Below are 20417 nucleotides of genomic sequence, written 5' to 3' on the forward strand. Positions count from 1 at the left end.
AACAAAACAGCGGGCAAGATTTCTGCTTGAACAGCAGCCCTGGGAAGTTCTAACAAGAGGAACAGACAAGGCTGACTTCAAGAAAGAGCTGGCAATCACACACTTTAAGGCAACTCGTACACTTTGCAAAGACCAATGTTCCAATGTGTGGGTGGTGCTGAAATAGTCAGAGAAGAAAGCAGAGTCTTCTTTCACTCCTGGCGGCTTGTGCTCACAGGTAAGCATCTTTACAGCTGTGTTTGCAAGGTGAGGGCTTCATGTGGGCCCTTCCTGGGTTCTAAGTGCTTCAGCTACCTTAGCTCGTTTAGAAAACAAGCAGACTTAAATCCACACTGACATCGCAGGAAGCCACGCAAGGGTTTCGAAGGAGCCCAATGTGTTACTCTGAAATTTCAGGCAGGTAGTTGTCCTTCTCTGGGGGCACTTACAGCAAAGTGGCTCATCTCTATGCCTCAGAGTGCACAGGGAAAACATCACCTTCCATGTTCTCCAGGAGCCTGCCAATCCTCCATTGGCATGGGCTCCACGTGCATCACGGGGGTGCCTAGGGCACTCTCCAATGCATTGCCTTTCTCCTTCTCATGGGAATTCTGGTGCTCGGCCAGGGCCAGGCTGAAGTGGAAATTTTCCAACAGCTCTGGCATGTGTAGAGCTTCCTGCCATGGCTCTTGAGATCCATGAATGGGAGATCCACACAAAGGTCTCCCCGCAAGTGCTGCCCACCTAGGGCTTCCCTTGGGACACCCCCCAGGCTCATGTACTGCAGGGCAGCACATGGCTAGAGGTGGCCCACGTGGCCAGGGACCCTGTACTCTGCCCAGCCCAGGAGGTCTGAGGGACCTGTGAGGCCCAAGGGCAACAAAACCTGAGACTCGATGCAGAAGAGCAAGGTGCACGAGGGTGGGGAGGCAGCTGCTGGCTGGGGGGCCGGGCGAGGCCAGGAGTCCTGGTTGGTGGGAGGTGGGACTTGGGGACAGCAGACGCAGCAGGAAGGGTGAGGAGGGGAGCTGCCGCTGACAGCCACAGTGCACCCTCGGGGGGACTAAGGGTGCACCTGACACAGCCAGAGGGACAGGGAAGAGGCCATGGAGTCACCACAAAGTGGGTTGGGGGGGAGCCTGCAGTCAGGGGCCACCTGGCCAGCACTCCCCAGGAGGCAGTGGGACGGCTCGAGTCAGAGCCCTCCCCCTGGTCTCAGAGAACTCCCCCAGCCTCACCCACCGCTCAGGGCCAGGCTCGTCCCTTAGCTTCCTGGGGAGGCAGCAGCCTGGGTGCCCAGCCCTGGAACCTCAGCCCAACCCCACTCCTCATCCTCTGGCCTCCCTGGGACAGCTGGCAGCACACTGATGAGGGAGGGAGGGAGGTTGGTAAGACAGGGTGGGACAAGCCCCGTGAGCTGCTTGGCAAGTGGGCCCCCACCCACCCACCTTTGGCTCAGCCTTTGTGGGCCTGGCCTCTCTGGTCTTCTCCTCCCCGATGCTCTCCTGTTCCAGAAGCACGGGGTCTGGAGCAGGAGAGACTGGGGAGAAGGGAAGGCAAAGCTGAGGAGAGTAGATCTCACAGCTGGGCACCCCCAGCCAGTCAGGGAGGCCCCAGCATGGTCACATCACAGCAGGTCCCAGGGTTCCACTGACCCCACATGTGTCCTCAACTGACAGAGCAGAACAGCCAAGAAGAAAGCAAAAAGCAGCTCAAGCTCAGCAGTGGCCCTACACATTCAAACAGAAGCCAAAAAGAAGATAACACATTTTTCTACCCATCAGGCTGGTAGAGATCTTAAAAAGCAACAATATGCAGTGCTGGCACAGATGTGGGAAAATAGGCACCCTGTACATATATGCTATAGAACTTTCGGAAAACCACGTGGAAATGCCCTTTGTCCAATGGTCCTGAGGATCCCACCCTACCCAAACAGAACTAACTTCCCACACCCAGGCACATGTCTGAGGACATTTCACTGCATATTTACAGGAAGAGGCAGAAACCTTAACGGCAGCAAAATTCCCACTCTAGGACAATGAACGGTGGATCCTGTGAAACGCCATGGAGGTGAGGAGATGCCACTGGATATCGAGCCACTGCCTGGAGGGGCCTGGGTGGGTGAGGGGTTGCTCCACGCAAACAGCCAGTGCTACAGACATCATTTTCAGGGAAACGGGCTGTCAACCTCTGCACAGGCCCGTGGGTGAGATGTGTGCATACATGGGTGAGATGTGTGCGCACTCAGGTGAGATGTACAAAAGAACACGAAGGGGCAAATGCCAGGGTGTGCACCTTGCTTTGATTTGCAGAGGGTGTGAGGGAGTGGGGAGATTGTTACTTTCTTCTTTACACCTTGATGCTTTTCACTGTTTCTGATAAGCACGTACAATTTGAATCATCTCTGAAGAGGAATTTAATTAAAAATAATACTCGTGACATTCACAGAGCCTGTGGGGTGAAGTCGGAATTACAGCACAGACTTCCAGGCCTCAGCTACCTGGCTTCCCTCGGGCTCCCTCAAGAACTAGCACGATGTCTCCCTCCTGGCCTTTCCCAACCACAGACCCTGGCCCACCACACGTACCCAAGAGCTGGCTGGTCACTCACAGGTCTCGGGGGTGCCTGGGTCTTACTGGGTTCCGGGTCTTCGCTGGCTCTCGCCGGCCCACCTGGTAATGGCAGACAGGAAAGACTCAGCGTGCTTCCCTGTGACACACCGCCTTGCTCAAAGCTGTGGGTGGACCCCAAGGGAGATCTTGATGGCATCCCCGTTTCCACCCAAGGGGAGAGTAAGCCCAAGAGGTTCACAGTAAGCCCACAGGGCTGGGGGTGGGGGACAAACATGGACCCAGGCTTCTGACCCTGAGCCCAAGGCTCCAGGGCCCCATTACCACCAGTCCATAGGTCTTGCCCTCAGATGTGGTGGAGACTGCCCACCCAGCCCCAGTGCTCCCCTTCTTCCCATAATGAGACGGAAGTGTGCCGAGAATACTTACTTAGTTTTTAAGGGGCTGCTTCCTCCTGCTTCCTTACATCTGGAAGGCAGATGTGAGGGCAGGAACCCAAGCAGCGTTCCTGGTCCATGAGGCAACCATGAGGGTGATGCCCCTAGGCAGGGTGGTATGGGCCAGATCCCTGCTGACTGAGGAGCTGCTCCACCAGCTCAGAGTGTTTAGCTTCTGTGCCTCTTATACATGAGGGAACTGAACTCTCTCAGGTAACCCGCTGGCTGTGGTCTGGGATCCATTCTGTCAATGTCACTCCTTCCAGGGCTGATCCCCTCCCATTCCTCAAAGGCATACTGTCCTCTGGAAAGGTGACCTCACCTGGTTCCGCCAGGGCCTTGGTGAGGTCCTCCACCAGGCAGGCTGCCTTCTTGCAGCTCTTGGGCTGCTCTGCCACCACCCTGGGCTGGAGCTTGTCGAGCAGGATGCCCAAGAACTGCTCCATCACCAGCAGCTCCATCTTGTGCTCCTTGGAGTGCACCTCAGGCTGCACCCAGTCTCAACACAGGTCCCAGAGCTGGGCCAGGGCCTGGTGGGACCGAGCCACCTCCTGGTAGAAAAAGTTCCGGAAGTGCAGGCAGGAGAACTCGGGGTCAGCAGGAGCCCTTCCAGGGTTGGTCTTGGGCCCCTCCTACTGGTCCCCAGCTGTTGACTCCAGTGTGGGCAATTCCAGGGGAGTTGGGGAGTTCCTGGGGGTGGCAAACGCTTTCTCCAAAGGCAGCATCTTTCCAAACATGCAAAGCGCCTGTTGTGGAGGGTGAGTTCACGGGATTGAGGCCCCGAGGGAGACAGACCAAGGATGACAATATGCTCTGGGATCTTAGCCAGAGTCCAGACCTGCAGAGGGACAAAGAGGTACCCACACAGTGAGAGGCACGGGCCTGTGAGTGGGAGTTCAGGTCCTGGCCAGCCCTCTCCCCATCCCCAGCTGATCCTGAAGGGTGGAGGCAAATCTCCTTCACACAGGGCTGTGCAGAGCTCAAGCTTCGCTCCCACCTCCAGGCCCAGCCCTGCCCCCATGTCGCCTTCTCCCCCTATTTCCACATCAGATGACTCAGGGTGTTCACAGCGGCTCCTGGCCTCACGCAGAGATTACTCACTCATTATAAAGGGGGAAAAAGGTGCCTTTAGAATGAAAAACACGTGGAGCAAGGAGCGTCTTGAGTATCTCAGCTGCCTTCCTCAGTCCCTGCCAAGAACGCGCACACTGGACCCGCTCACGAGGAGAGACAGACAACCAAGAGACATCCTGCGTGACCGGCCTGGGCGCCCCAAAAGCCTCAGGACAAGGAATTTAAGGAAGTCACAGCCCCAAGGAGCAAGCAGAGGAAAAGCAACAATGTGTCACGCCGGGCCCTGAACTGGTTGGGGAGCAGGAGAAGACACGTCTACAGGAAGTTGTTGGGGTGGCTGGGGGAACAGGGACCAGACCCTGGTATGGAGTCAAGGATGGTGGAACTGTCCAACTTGTCCTCCGATGAGTCAACTAAGAGACAGGTCTGTATATGATGGGATGGGGGGGCGGAGAAAATGGACAGGCATAAGGGAGAGAGAGGCAGAGGTGTGCAAAACATAAAATGCCAACAGGTGAATCTGAACAAAGGGTATGCAGAGTCCTATCTGACACTATTTTAAAAAGGTCCAAAAAACAATCCTCTGTGGTCCTCAATGTCCGTTGCCGGCTGACCCATTCTTGCCCTTTCCCCGATACGGTTTCCCTCGCCCACCTAAGAGGTCCCAGAGCAGAGGCAGGCACCTCACTCAAACCGAACCCACGCCCGGGTGACGGGGTAGAGACGCAGGGCGACCGACCGGCAGAGACGACCCTGCTCGCAGCCCAGGGCGGCTTGGCACCTTCCCCTGCTCCCACCTGAGCGCCCACCACAGACCTCGCCGTCAAGCCCGCTCCGGTCACCTCGGAACGCAGCTGCGCGCGTACACGAGCCGGTCCGCTACAACTCGACCCTCAGGAACGGTACGTCGCGGCCGCCAGCCTGCGTTCCTTCGACGAAGCGGCCCGGGAGCCCGGCGCGATGGCGTCGGGCCAGACTGCGCGTGCGCGGAACCTGCAACGCCCAGAAGGCAGCAGTCTATCGGCGCGGACGGGGGCAGAGCGAAGACGCGACGGCAGACCAGACAGCCAATCAGAGGCCGAGCTAGCCTAGCCTGGCGTCCGACCTCCCCTGCGCCTGCGCCGTCCTTGATGCCATGGCAACGGCATAAACAAGAGAAGGCCAGAGAGAGAGACGGAGAAAGGAAGAGAAGAGACTCATACGCAGAGACAGGGGTTGGGGCATAGAAGAGGAGACACGGACGCAGAGAGGGGGAGGGAGAGAAAGGTGAGGACAAGAGGCGCGCACACACAAAGATAGAGAGACCAGAAGGCCCGGAGTCCCCAAGATAGCGAGATACTGAGGAGGACAGACACAAGGAGACCAACAGATGGAGACACAGAGAATGAGAGGAAGACAGACTCAGAGAAGGGGAGATCCAGAGCTTGGGAGACTCTGATGTGGAGAAAGACCCAAGACAGGGACAGGTAGAAATGGGCAGGCCTCGAATGGGAAAACAGAGACCCTGAGATAAGAAGACCTAGAGATGGAGACAGAGAAGGTGAAAAGCAGAAACGGGGAGACAACAGAGACAGAGAGACCCACAGCCTTAGAAATAGAGGTGAGGGACTTCCCTGGTGGTGCAGTGATTAAGAATCCGCCTGCCAATGCAGGGGACACGCGTTCGAGCCCTGGTCTGGGAAGATCCCACATGCCATGGAGCAACTAAGCCCGTGCACCACAACTACTGAAGCCCGTGCGCCTAGAGCCTGTGCTCCGCCACAAGAGAAGCCACTGCAATGAGAAGCCCGCGAGCCGCAACTAGAGGAAGCCCGCGCACAGCAACGTAGACACAATGCTGCCAAAAATAAATAAATAAAAATAAATAAATTTATTTTTTAAAAAAAGAAATAGAGGTGGGGACACAGAGACAGGGATGTGGGGGCAAAAAAAAAGTGTTCTGTATATCCAGGGAATTGACAGAATTGGAAGACTAGCCATGCTGGGGGCTTCAGGAGCCGCTGAAACGGAGGAAAACGTAGGAGAAGCGACGGGTGAGTGATGTCCTCCAAAACCCCAAATAGGTGTCGCCACTCCTGTAGACAGGGCCAGGGTCAGGATGCTGCTTCCCATTCCTGAATTTTCTAGAGGGCAGTTTATGAGGTTGTAATTTTGTGCAAGCTGATTTTTAAAAAAATGTTTCTCCGAACAGCTTATTTTACATATTTACAACAATACTCTCATTTTCCGGTATTTGGTTCCATGAATTTTAACTTATATAACCGCCAACACAATCAGAACAAAGAATAGATCCATTGTACCAAAAACTCCTTCCTGAAGACATACAGATAGCCAAAAAGCACATGAAAAGAGGCTCAACATCACTAATTACTAGAGAAATGCAAATCAAAACTACAATGAGGTATCACCTCACACCAGTTAGAATGGCCATCATCAAAAAGTCTACAAACTATAAATGCTGGAGAGGGTGTGGAGAAAAGGGAACCCTCCTACATGGTTGGTGGGGATGTACATTGGTACAGCCACTATGGAGAACAGTATGGAGGTTGCTTAAAAAACTAAAAACAGTGCTACCATATGATCCAGCAATCCCACTCCTGGGCATATATCCGGAGAAAAATATGGTTCGAAAGGATACATGCACCACAATGTTCACTGCAGCGCTGTTTACAACAGCCAAGACATGGAAGCAAACTAAATGTACATCGACAGAGGAGTGGATAAGATGTGGTACATGTATACAATGGAATATTACTCAGCCATGAAAAAGAATGAAATAACGCCATTGCAGCAACGTGGATGGACCTGGAGATTATCATACTAAGTAAAGTAAGTCAGAGAAAGACAAATATCATATGATACCACTTATATGTGGAATCTAAAAAAAATATATACACGGACTTTCCTGGTGGTGCAGTGGTTAAGACTCCACGCTCCCAATGTAGGAGGCCCGGGTTTGATCCCTGATCAGGGAACTAGACCCCACATGTATGCCGCAACTAAGAGTTCGCATGCCACAACTAAGGAGCGCACGTGTCACAACTGAGGTGCCCGCCTGCCACAACTAAGACCTGGCAAACCAAATAAGTAAATATTTTTAAACAAATAAATAAATAAAATTATACAAATGAACTTATTTACAAAACAAACAGATTCACAGAATTCGAAACAAACTTGTGGTTACCAAAGGGGAAACGTTGGGGGGAAGGGATAAATTAGGAGTTTGGGGATTAACATATACACACTACTATATATAAAATAGGTAAGCAACAAGGATCTACTGTATAGCACAGGGAACTATACTCAATATTCTGTAATAACCTATATGGGAAAAGGATCTAAAAAAGAATGGATAGGACTTCCCTGGTGGCGCATTGGTTAAGAATCCACCTGCCAATGCAGGGGACACGGGTTTGATCCCTGGTCTGGGAAGATCCCACATGCCGTGGAGCAACTAAGCCCATGAGCCACAACTACTGAGCCCACGCGCCACAACTACTGAAGCACGTGTGCCTAGAGCCCGTGTTCCGCAAAAAGAGAAGCCACTGCAATGAGAAGCCCGCGCACCACAACGAAGAGTAGCCCCTGCTCACCACAACTAGAGAAAGCCTGCTCACAGCAATGAAGACCCAACACAGCCAAAAATAAATAAATAAGATTTTTAAAATAAATAAATAAAATAAATAAAAATAAAAAAGAATGGATATATGTATATGTATAACTGAATCAGCTGTACACACAACATTGTAAATCAACTATATGCCAATAAAAAATAAAATAAAATAAAATCTCCTTCCTGGTGACCTTCTCCCCCACCCGTAACCCTGGCAACCACTGATCTGTTTTCCCCAGTATAGCTTTGCATTTTTCAGAATGTCATATAAACAGAATCATAGAGTATGTGGACTTTAGAGACTGGCTTTTTTCCACCAAACATAGTTTTTTTAAGATCCATTCAGTTCATTCCTTATTATTGCTAAGTAGCATTGATGCTAAGGATATACCGCAGTTTGTTTAAACGTTCATCACTGAAGGACATATGGGTTGTTTCCAAAATTTTGCTATTCCACATAAGGCTGCTGTAAACATTTGTGTACAGGTTTTTGTGTGAACCTTCGTTAGTCTTCATTTTTCTGGGGTAAATGCCCAAGGGTGCAATTGCTGGGTTACATGGTAAGCGCATGTTTAGTATTAAAAGAAACTGCCACTCTTTTCCAGAGTAGTTGGACCATTTTACATTTCCACCAGCAATGTATGTGTGCACCTGTTTCTCCACATCCTTACCAGTGTTTGGTGTTATTGTTTTTTAGCCTTTCTGATAGATGTGTAGTGACATTTCGCTGTGCTTTTAATTTGCATTTCCCTAACAGTTAATAACTGTTGAAAAAATGTCATTGAAGTATATTTCGTTTACAATGTTGTGTTAATTTCTGCTGTACAGCAAAGTGACTCAGTTATACATATATATTTTTTCCCTTTCATATTTTTTTCCATATTATGGTCTATCACAGGATATTGAATATAGTTCCCCGTGCTATACAGTAGGACCTTGTTGTTTATCCATTCTATATATGCTAGTTTTCATCTGCTAATCCCAAACTCCCAGTCCTTTCCTCCCCACTCCCTCCCCCTTGGCAACCACAAGTCTGTTCTCTTAACAGTTAATAACGTTGAGCATACTTTCAGGTTTATCTGCCATCTGTATATCCTCTTCAATGAAATGTCTGTTCATGTCTTTTGCCCATATTCTAGTTTTTAAAAACTGTTGAGTTTGGAGAGATCTTTTTATATTCTAAATATAAGTACTTTGTCAGATATATGGTTTGCGAACCTTTTCTCCCAGTCTGTAGTTGTATTCCCTTAACAGAGCCTTTAGCAGAACAAAGTATTTTAATTCAGAAGATGTCCGAGTTATCAATTTTTCTTTTATGGATCATGCTTTTTATGTCGTTTAAGAACTCTTTGTTTATAAGTCCCAAGGACTTCCATTTTGCTTTTTACATGTAAGTCAACCATCAATTTTGAGTTAATTTTTGTATAAGATGTGAGGTTTATGTTGAGGTTCGTTTTTTTCCCCTATTGATGTTGGGCGTCTTTTTTCTGACACTAATTCCGACACCGTATGTGTAGTTTTTTTCAACACCAACCAATTCTCCAACAGAAAAGGTGCCCAACAATTCAATTCTGAGACTGACTGCTTACAATTAGCGCAGGTCAAGGGCTCAGTCCCACAAGACTGTCCCCACTTCAGATGCCTGCCACGGGCTATGCACACTTCTGCTCAGCAGCCTTCAAAATCAGTGGTTCCCACAACACGCAGGCCCATCAGGTTGAAATTCACTAGAACTCAGAAAAACACTTTACTTAATGTTTACCAGTTTAATATAAAGGATATAACTCAGGAACAACCAAATTAAAATAGGGCAGCGTTTGGAAGGGGGCAGTGTGCAGAGCTCCCGTGCTTCCTCCCGGCATGCCACCCTCTCAGCACGACGATGTGTTCAACAGCCCAGAATCTCTCTCTCAGCCATTAAAAAGACTGGGGCAGACACACATGCACACATGGAATGGCCTCTAGAACACACCGTGAAGAGAACAATCAAGGTAGAACACAAAAACCTACAACCTAGGTGTCCAGAGATCGCCCTTTCCTCCGCCCCCATTAAATGCCTCTAGAAGGATACACAAGAACACATCAACAACTGTGGTCTCCAAGGAGGGGTCTCAGGTGAGAAAGAGGCTCATTTTTCATTCATCTGCTTCCCTCCTTTTTAATTCTTTACCACATGCATGGGTTGCTTTTTCAACTAAAGTAAAAATATTTGGTCCCAAACAGAGAACTACAAAAGCTAGATGGAGGGACAGTTAAGGCTCTCTCCAATGACAAGCAGTGAGAACACACCTGGATGAGCATAGTGACACAGGAGAATCCACTGGCTGTCTATCAGGGCATCGCACAATGTGAGTGCAGCCTGACCCCGGGAGCGGGGAAGTGCCAGCCCTCCACCCCGTTTGTCTCAGCCACTCCTCTCTATGAGGCCTCACGCTCCTGTCTCTGCCCCCACCGTCTGCTTTATTCTTATCCCTGCCCACACCAGAGAATGGCAGCCCCAGCCTCCAAGATGGCCCGTTCTCACCAGTCCAGCGGCCTCAACTGACTGCTCAGAATCCTGGAGTCCAATCACACACGTATAAGGGAAGTGCCCACACTGGGGACCCCAGCTCCACTGGAAGGAAGTTAGGACACCAACTTGCTGCTCTTCCAGCACAGCAATCCAACTGAGGCCCTGGTCCTGACTGCCAAGAGGCACACAAGGCCAACCTTGTTCAAGTGGAGCAGGTCTCAGTCTTCACGCGACCCCCAGGGAGGCAACATCTCATAAGAAGTCTTGCTCCAGACTGGACGGCACATGTGTGGCTCAGTTACCCTGGGAGCAGCAGTTATCATGACTGTGGTTCAGCTGCTGGGGCAGGGCCTGTGAGGAGCCTTGGCTGAGTGGGAGAAGCTGTGATTTGGGGCAGAAGTCCTTGTGATACTGAGTCCAGGGGCTTGAGGCCCAAACAGGACCAGGCTCTTGCAACTGCTGTGGGATGGATGTGTACCACAGTGGAATGAGCACTGGGCAACATCTTCCTTCCCAGCACAATACGCGCCATCGCTCTGGGGCACACGTGTCAGAGAGCCCATCTTCACAGCGCCTGGAGCCCCACCTCCACTCCGGTCAGGCATCTGCTGCCATCATCCACATCCTGGAGACTCTAGCCCTCTCCCACGTAGCTCCTTCAGGAGGCTTCCAGCCAATCACGTACACCAGGGTTTGGGAAGCAGTGCCAGTTGTGAAGTACTGGCGACAGGGGCCCAGAGCCTACAGAGGTTGAGAAGGCTGCTGATGTCCCTTCTCTTTCAGTCTCCCGAGTCAGAGAGGAGTAACAGCAGCAGCAGCAGCAGCAGCAGCAACAACAGAAACATGGGGAGTTCCCCGGTGGCCTAGTGGTTAGGATTCCGGGCTTTCACTGACGTAGCCTAGGTTCAATCCCTGATCGGGGAACCGAGATCCTGCAAGCCACATGGCTCAGCCAAAACAAACAAAAACATCAATAACAAGAGCAGCAGTAACGGTAGGAAATGCAGTAATAGCAACAGGGGTGGGAGCCGGAGCAGCTGATCCACACTGAACACTGTCACGTCCCAAGCACTCTGCATACCTCACTTCTCTTACTCCTAATGAGGTAGGGCTTATGCACATTTTATAAGTGAAGAACTAAGGCACAGAGAGATTCAATAATTCACCTGAGATCACACAGCTACTGAGATGTAATCCCATGAGAAACCCAAGTCTGACTGAAGTCAAGAGATGTGCTCCTAACCGTGACACTAACATTCACGTGGTGCAGTCCAATGTTTTCATGCAATTTCGTACAATTTTTCTTTAACTGGGATTAACTTTCCTGTATAGGCCTTCTGAGCAGCCAAGGAATTGCCACTTGAGTGAGCGTCTACTGACCATCAGGCACAGCATTTTCTTTTATAACTAAAAGGCCCAAAGTGTGCACACACATATATACACACAATACTAAACATAAAGCTATTTCGATATATGAGATAGAATAGAAGCCCCACGAGCTCAGGAACTCTTTCCTGTTTAACCAGCTTGTTAAGAACCTATGCACACTTCTGTGTTTTGCTTCCCTCCACCTTAAGAGAATTTTCAATCTTGTAATAAAACAATTACAGGTGATACAGGCTACAGGAAAGGAATAACACTTAATATGCAGCAACACGGCAGGGACTACATCACCACATTTTGTTCCAGCAGGTAGGTCGTTAATCATTATCTCAGCAACAGTCTCTTCCTTGAAAGTTCTAGTTTCCTCAAATGAATGAATCTCACTAGTCATTTAGTTCCTCCTCCTGATATTAGTTATTTTATTAGACCTAAGACACAACTGATGGTAAGATGCACATTTTGTGAAGACAAAGTGCAAATGGAAGACAAAAGGCTACCAATTAAACTGATTTCTGAGATGTTACAACGTGAAAAGAACGTGCATATTAGAAAATATGGAATACAGTTGAGTCCTTAGGGTTCTATGTCAGGACTAACTTCCAGGCACACACTTTTTCTAGAAATGTGTTAAAAACCTGACTGTGGGTTTGTAATGGGACAATTGCTCTATAGGGGGCTCCTCTCCAGAATTCATTCTCTGATACACTAGAGTCCCACTGTCCGATGAAGTAGCAACTAGATGTGCAGTTACAGAGGATCTGAAATGAGTGAGTGTCATATGTTTAAATTATTAGTATTTGGAATATAGGTGGTAAAATAAAATGTTATTGACATTAATTTCACCTCTTATTACTTTTAAAAACATGTGGCCACTAAAAAATTTGAAATTATACATGTGGCTCACATTATATTTCCAGCAGACAGCATTACTCTGGAAGATCAGATCTCCAGGTGGAAGCTTTCCCACATCAAGTGTACGTTTTCTGTCCATCTTTAGTATGAGCTTTCTTTCACAATAAACTTAGTATCACCTTAAGGGACTTTCCTGTATTATCACTTCATATTGGCTAATTCAAAAATACGTTCCCTTTTACCTAAGAGTTTCAGCAAGGGTTCTTTTTGTTTGTTTAATGTTTTATTTATTTATTTATTTGGTTGTGCCAGGTCTTAGTTGTGGCAGGCAGGCTCCTTAGTTGAGGCACGTTGGCTCCTTAGTTGCAGCAGTCGGGCTCCTTAGTTGCGGCACGCATGTGGGATCTAGTTCCCTGACCAGGGATTAAACCCAGGCCCCCTGCTTTGAGAGCACAGAGTCTTAACCTCTGCACCACCAGGGAAGTCCCTTGGCAAGGGTTCTTACTGAAACCTCAAACTCATCACATTAACCAAATCTTCTTCTTAATGCAAATAAAAGCAAGAGTTCCAGTTTAAACGTTTCCCACATTAATTCCATTCCTAGACTTTGATTTGCATATCATATAACAACAGAGAGAAACGCCACGAGAAGTTTCCCCCTGCCATCCTGGTTCCCTCTCTCAACTGTGTCACCATCCTTCAAAAGGTTTCATTGTGAGGTGTCACAGTCTCATGTATGTTTAGCACAATCCCTGAAGGTTTTTTTTGTTTTTGCGGTACGCGGGCCTCTCACTGCTGTGGCCTCTCCCGCTGCGGAGCACAGGCTCCGGACGCGCAGGCCCAGCGGCCATGGCTCATGGGCTATGGCTCACGGGCCCAGCCGCTCCACGGCACGCGGGATCCTCCCGAACCGGGGCACGAACCCGCGTCCCCTGCATCGGCAGGCGGACTCTCAACCACTGCGCCACCAGGGAAGCCCTCTGTTTCTGTTGACACACAGGTACAGGGGCTCTTGATCCCATATCCTCTGATGCTTGGTCAGACAGGAGCTGTCCCTGAAAGCTTTACCACACTAATTACACTCGTAGGGTTTCTCACCAGTATGAATCCTCTGGTGACAGACGAGGCCAAGGATGTTCCTGAAAAGTTTCTGACACTGGTCACGGCCATAGCGCTTCTCTGGGGCCTGATGAGGTAAGCACTCTCAATGAAAGTTTTCCCACGTTCTTTACACTCACAGGGTTTCTCCCCAGAATGGACTTTGTGATGCACAATGGGGTGACCATTGCAGATGAAGGATTTTCCACAATCCATACACTTAAAGGGTTTTCTCTCCAGTATGAATTCTCCCATATTCATAGGTTGAATCTAAAATATGACACAAATGAACTTATCTACGAAACAGAAAGAGACTCAGATATAGAAAACAGACTTGGGGGTACCGAGGAGGAGGGGGGTGAGGGAGGGATGCACTGGGAGTTCGGGGTTAGTAGATGCAAACTATTACATATAGAATGGATAAACACCAAGGTCCTACTGTATAGCACAGTGAACTATATTCAATATCCTGGGATAAACTGTAATGGAAAAGAATATAAAAAAGAATGTATATATGTGTATAACTGAGTCACTTTCCTGTAGAGCAGAAATTAACATAACATTGTAAATCAACTATAGTTCAAAAAAATAAATTTAAGAAAAAGGTATTAGGAACAATTGGGAAAATTTGAATACGGATGGATTATCAGATGATACAGAGAATTATTGCTAGTTTTCTTAGCAATAACAGTATTATGGTTGTGCAGAAGAATGCCCTTATTCTTGGAATTTATGTCCTGACATATTTAAGGGTAAAGTGTCGTATCTGCACTTATATTCAAATGGTTATACATACACACATAAAGAAATACACATATTATACACACAGTAAATATACATACACACACATAAATATACATAGACACACATACATTCATAAACATACATACATACACATATACCAATATACACATATGCACATATAAACACGTGTACATACATATATACACACATACACGCAAATACACAGATTAAAATACATATACACAAATATGCATTCACATATACACATACATATTACAAATACATACTATATAACTGTTATATACTGCATACGTATAAATCTAGATGATGGGTGATGGGTGTTCATTATACTCTTTTCTCAACTTTTCTGTTAATATTTTAGAAACTTGTTAAAATAGAAAATAGGGGAAACGTTAATGCTCCTAAAGGAGAGGTACTACCTCAGGGATCAGCATTCATTAACACCCAGGTGAGAATAAATTTATAACAGTTTTCTCAAAAGGTGTTCAAGAGATGGTTACAGGCATTTTAACGGGGAAAATATGATACTAGCTGGGACCTGTATGAAAACCATGCAGTTATCACCCTAGCAAAATGCTGACTTGTAAAATCCTTTCTACACAGTAGATTTTGATGCAGGAGAAAACAGGAAGGCTGGGGTGTCTGGACATCTCTCCTCTGCCTCGAAGAACTGGGGTTGAGGCAGGGTAGAGCTGTGCAAACCACTCAGTTCCCTCCAGCCAGCTCCAGAATCGTCTGGCCCTCCAGCTGCTTGCAACAGCTGGCAGCTGATCCAAATTGAAAGCTATTTTATCTCTTTGTTCTATGAGTTAAATATGTTTCTGAAAAGTTGTAAGTAAATGAAGTAGGGCAAACAATTCTATTTTAGATTCAACAGGGGAGCATCCTATTTAAATAAAACCTGTATCAAATTCCATTTAAATATTTTACTATTAAAAATGTCACTCTAAAATTAATATAATGAATTAATACAATACACACTCAATATGGAAAACTTGGAAAACATAAAATACAAAGAAAATTGTCTTGGGTGCATTTACTTCCTGTTTTCTTCCTGCAGAATCTTTTTCACATACTTCAAGTCAAACTGTACAGACAATTTTGGGCCTTCTTTTTGTTTTTCCCTGTTAACATTATATTATTGGTAGTGTTCATATCATTAATGTGTCTTTATTAGCATAAAAAATGACAGTCTCTTTGGATGATAATTTTGAGTTTAAATCAAAATTTAGGGCTTCCCTGGTGGCGCAGTGGTTGAGAGTCCGCCTGCCGATGCAGGGGACGCGGGTTCGTGCCCCAGTCAGGGAAGATTCCGCGTGCCTTGGAGCGGCTGGGTCCGTGAGCCGTGGCCGCTGGGCCTGCAAGTCCGGAGCCTGTGCTCCGCAACGGGAGAGGCCACAACAGTGAGAGGCCCGCGTACCGCAAAAAAAACAAAACAAAAAAAAATTTAAACCACACAGCAGTGAATTCCCTGGCGGTCCAGTGGTTAGGACTCAGTGCTTTCACTGCTGTGGCTCAGGTTCAAAAAGTAAACCACACAGCAATGTAGTGAATCAACACTGGCATTCTTTTTAAAATGATGTAAATTAAAATTCAAAACTTACATAAGAGGACCTCACACATAGTGTTGTTTCATCAAACTTTTCCTCCAGTTACATATGTATGGGGGTCGTGATGTAAATGTGTTTCTTACAATGCCTGGGTTAAAAAACCTTGAGAACCACCAGGCTGAAGAAATCCTTACTCATTTCACAAGGACACATGTTCAAGATGCCCCCTAAGGCACTCTTGGGAATGTTGAAAAACCGTAAATTTACAAGATGTCCATCAACAGGTGGTGGGAAGGAACAAATATATTGTGGCAGCCTCACAAGGTGGAATACTGTACGGTAGTGAAAACAGTATGTGCAGAAAGCTCCACTTAGTACACAATAGGTTGGTGAGAGAAGCAGGTAGCAGAGTTTCACACATTGAACATATCAATTTCAAACACACACACCATGTTGTTCGAAGCTATGGATATTATAAAGGGAAAAGCTGTAACGACAGCCTGGAGACAACAGATGAGTGTTTGCTAGATGTATACCACACCCCCTCTATGATCTCAAGTCTCTTGGACAAGGACTAGCTCCTTCCCATGGTCGCACAGGAATGGCCCTTTTCCACTCACTCAGCAAGTGTTTACGGAACACCTACTGTGTGTCAGGCCCTGTTTAGGCAGGGATGATTCATCAATGGATGAGACAGATGAAGACCGCCACCTGGGACATGTCCCTGGTGGCGCGGTGGTTAAGAATCCACTTGCCAATGCAGGGGACACGGGTTCGAGCCCTGCTCTGGGAAGATCCCACATGCCACGGAGCAACTAAGCCCGTGCGCCACAACTACTGAGCCTGTGCTCTAGAGCCCATGAGCCACAACTACTGAGCCCGCGTGCCACAACTACTGAAGCCCTCGTGCTTAGATTCTGTGCTTTGCAACAAGAGAAGCCACTGCAGTGAGAAGCCCGCACACCCCAATGCAGAGTAGCCTCCGCTCACCGCAACTAGAGAAAGCCCGCGGGCAGCAAAAAAGACCCAACGCAGCCATAAATTAATTAATTAAAATAAATAAGAAATAACAATAAATAAATGACAAAAAAGAGAGAGACCTCCACCTGGTGAAGCTAGCATTCTGGTGGGGAAGATGCAGACGAAGGACAAAATGCAAAATCTGTCGCTATCAAACACTCACTGCAAACTCAGAGAGCGCACAGACCTGGGTCAGTTTTTGGAGTTACGGCTGGTGGCCCTGACTGCTCCAACCTCCAGCACTATCCACAACTCAGAAACCAACCAGATTCAGGGAACACGCTGTCCAAGGAAGCAGACAGGGCTCTGATTTTCACTGTTATGCAAGCTCCTTACCACCCGGAGGCCAGGAGCAAAGAGCTCCTGGCCAGCAGCCCCAGCCCCTGAAGGATTCCGGCTGTTACCGAGCAAGAGGAGCCATGGGGGACTTGGAGCACAGATGGGACATGATGTGACACATAAGCTGACGGGCTCCTGCTGGGGAACTGACGGTGGGGAGGGCAGAGGCAGGGGAGCAGGGAGCAGTCCCATTACAGGGAGAAGGGATGGTGCAGTGGCTGAACTCTGGAACTATATTGGAGGTACAGGCATGGGACTTTCAGGCAGAGATGATGTGGGGGTTGGTGAAAGGGAAACATCAAGGCGGACGGTGGGGAACGTGGGCAGAAGGCGGAGACGCTACTTACAGAGAGTGGAAGGACTGGCTTTGGGGCCCAGAGGTTCTGCTGAGGACCCCAGAGTCTGAGGTGTCTGTCCCGGGGGACCGGGCGGGGGGCGGTGAGGGTGGATGACAGCTTCAGGGGATTAGGGGCCTGTGGGTAAGGGCACCTCAGTCCACGACCGGGGTTTGGGGATGAGGGAGAGTTCGTAGTGGGCAGGGGGGAATCGGTCTTTGGAAGAGCAGAGGGGGGCGGGCAGGAACAAGGCTGTTGGGTGAGGAAGACGAAAAGAGGGGATAGCAACCTTGGGAGTGCGACACAGGAAACTGAACAGGTTGTGCAAGCCCAAACCTTGTGAGACGGGGGTGGAGGCGTTTGCACCTAGGCAGGGGGGCGGAGGGCTGCGCACCTGAGAGAATGAAGACAGGCAAGGACCGGGAGGAGGTTAGGGAGTCGTGCCCTGGGGGAGGGAGAAAGAAGGGGAATCCGCCCACGCGGGAGGAGAAAGGACGAAGGGAGAGGAGGGGGATATAGGGGCCCGCGCTCCATGGGAAGAGGCGAATGGGGGTCTGCACATCACGGGGAGGAGCGAACAGGGGGTCCGTACCTCACGGGTATGGGGGAAGACTAGGGGGTCTGCGCGCCATGGGAGTAGGGAATAAGGGGTCCGCGCCCCATGGGGAGAACGGGAGATAAGTCGGTCCGTGCCACTCAGGCAAAGGTGTCCCCCCCCACTCCCGGGCACCCGCGCCCACCCCGCTCCCGCCCAGCCCGGAGGTGGCCGCCGCGCAGCTCCCAGTCGCCTTGGACGCCCTGACGCTCCCCACAGCCAGACCTAGGGCTCTCTCCCCACCCGGGGGTTGAAAACTGAGGCCCAAGAACCACCTGAAGGGAACTCAGTGCCGGACACCGGACCGTCGACTTCCTCTTCCCTGTCAGCGCGCCACCTGGCTGTGCGCATGCGCAGGTTCCGAGCTGCGGCTTCGCCGGGCGCCGGGGGCGGGGCGCCGGGGGCGGGGCGGGGGGGCGGGGTTCTTTCCCAACTCTGTAGGGGGTCGTGGTGACTCACTGCTCACATTGTCTGTGCTTACCTGGACTATGTGTCTTTGATGAACTTTATGTACAATATCAATGTATCATTTTGATGTACGTTCCTTTGTCCCGAAAATGTGTATGAATGTATCTGACTTCTAGCAGGTGGTACAGTTCTCAGAGTTTTTTGAGTCTCCTAGGTTATAATCCTTAGTTTGGCTCAAATAAAATCCTCCTCTTTCTCTTCTTAGTTTGATTGTTCATTGAATTTTCATCGACAGGTTAAACAGAGTTGCCATGTAACCCAGCAATTCCACTCCAAGGCATCTACTCAAGAGTACTGAAAGCATATATTCACAAAAAAAACTTGTACATGAACAATTATAGTAGCCTTATGCATAAGAGCCCCAAAGCGGAAACAACCCAAAGGTCCATCAACTGATAAACAAAATGTAGTATAGCCATATGATGAAATATTATTCAGCCATAAAAAGGAATGAAGTACTGACACTTGCTACAACACGGATGAACCCTGACAACATTATGCTGAGTGAAGTCACAGCACCTCTCGTATGATACCATTTATATGAAATGTCCAGCGTAGTGAAATCTGTAGAGACAGGAAGTATATTAGTGGTTGCCAGGGGCTGGAGGAAGGAGGGAATGGGGAGTGACTGCTAATTGGAGGGAGAGGGGGTAATGAAATGTACTGGAATTAAAGAATGGTGATCACTGCATGGCCTCATGAAAATACTAAAATCCATGATTTGTACACCTACACATTTTTTCTACTTAAAAACTGTTTAATCTATTTTACCAGAAAGGATTCAGTTGAATTCCTTTGGTCACTCTAAGCCTAGACATCCTAGACTTATGTATTTGCTATTTTCTTCTGGGTTAAACACACTCTCAACCTATTCATCTCTTAGGGTCTTAAGTGCTGCCCTTGTAAATGTGGGTTTTTTTAACTTGGCAAAGGCAGCCTTGAACCCTATACCCGCCTCATCTCCAGTGAAGCCATTTCCCCAACTGCTGTCCACGAAGGGATTTCACCTATGGCCTTTTTCCCCTCCCACGGTGGAGGGGGTCTCTTCTCCCTAAATCCCATTCTCTCTTGGTCCATAACATCATCCACCCTTAGCTTCCCTCCTCCCTTCTTGGCCATTTCATCTTCATCTGGCTGCCTCCTTTCCCTGTTTTTCCCATGGTTGCTTGCTTCCTGGGTCTCCTCCCTGAGTGTTCCCCTAACATAGTCTGAGATCTACAAGGCTCTACCTACCTTATCCTGCCCACTCCCCTCACCCCTTTCTCCCTCATGCCCCTAATTCCCCTCCCACATCAGCACATACCACTCCCTGCAGGGGCAGTCTTCCTTCTCTACCCCTTGGTAAATCACTCCTCACAGCTCTCTGCTGTTATTTTGTTTCTTTTTCCTATTCAAGTTCATGTCGATGCTTTTGTGATAGTTTGATAAATGCCCATCTTGCTTTCTAACTAGCCAGTTCCACAAGGCTGGACACACTGTCTGTCGTGCTCCTAGTTAGACTCTACAGGGACCAACGTGCTGACATACATCGGAGATGCTCATCAAGTGTTTGTGGATTGAATGAACTGGAAGATGTTTTCCAAAACATGAATCATGATTGCTGGTGACAGCTGAGACTCTGGATGTGATTTTTTATTTTCATATTTTTCTGGACATTCCAAGTCTTGGCTTTCAGTGAGCAAGGATTACTTTAGAATCAGAAAACAACAAAGACATGCACCCAAGGTGTGGCTGCCCACTGTTCACTTGTGCTGGTGTACCTCCATCTAGCTCTTTTAGTCAACAAACATTTATTGAGTACTTGTTGCAGTATTCCAGCAGCCAGGG

At 48.5% G+C, this 20417-nt stretch overlaps 1 protein-coding gene across 1 annotated transcript in view; it reads right to left on the reverse strand.

Moving 5' to 3' along the window:
* The window catches only part of ZNF329 (zinc finger protein 329), a 46090-nt gene that overhangs the window by 6233 nt on the left and 19440 nt on the right, over window positions 1–20417 (reverse strand). The window contains exons 3-4 of the mRNA XM_029240750.1: window positions 3309–3824; window positions 2567–2651 (exon numbers count right to left, since the gene is read on the reverse strand). Of these exons, the coding sequence (XP_029096583.1) occupies window positions 2567–2651; window positions 3309–3447 (224 nt within the window). The 5' untranslated portion in view covers window positions 3448–3824. The remainder of the gene's footprint in view (window positions 1–2566; window positions 2652–3308; window positions 3825–20417) is intronic.

The sequence above is a fragment of the Monodon monoceros genome, unplaced genomic scaffold (genome assembly GCF_005190385.1).
Source record: "Monodon monoceros isolate NGI ecotype Baffin Bay Population unplaced genomic scaffold, NGI_Narwhal_1 Super_Scaffold_10, whole genome shotgun sequence".
NCBI lineage: Eukaryota > Metazoa > Chordata > Mammalia > Artiodactyla > Monodontidae > Monodon > Monodon monoceros.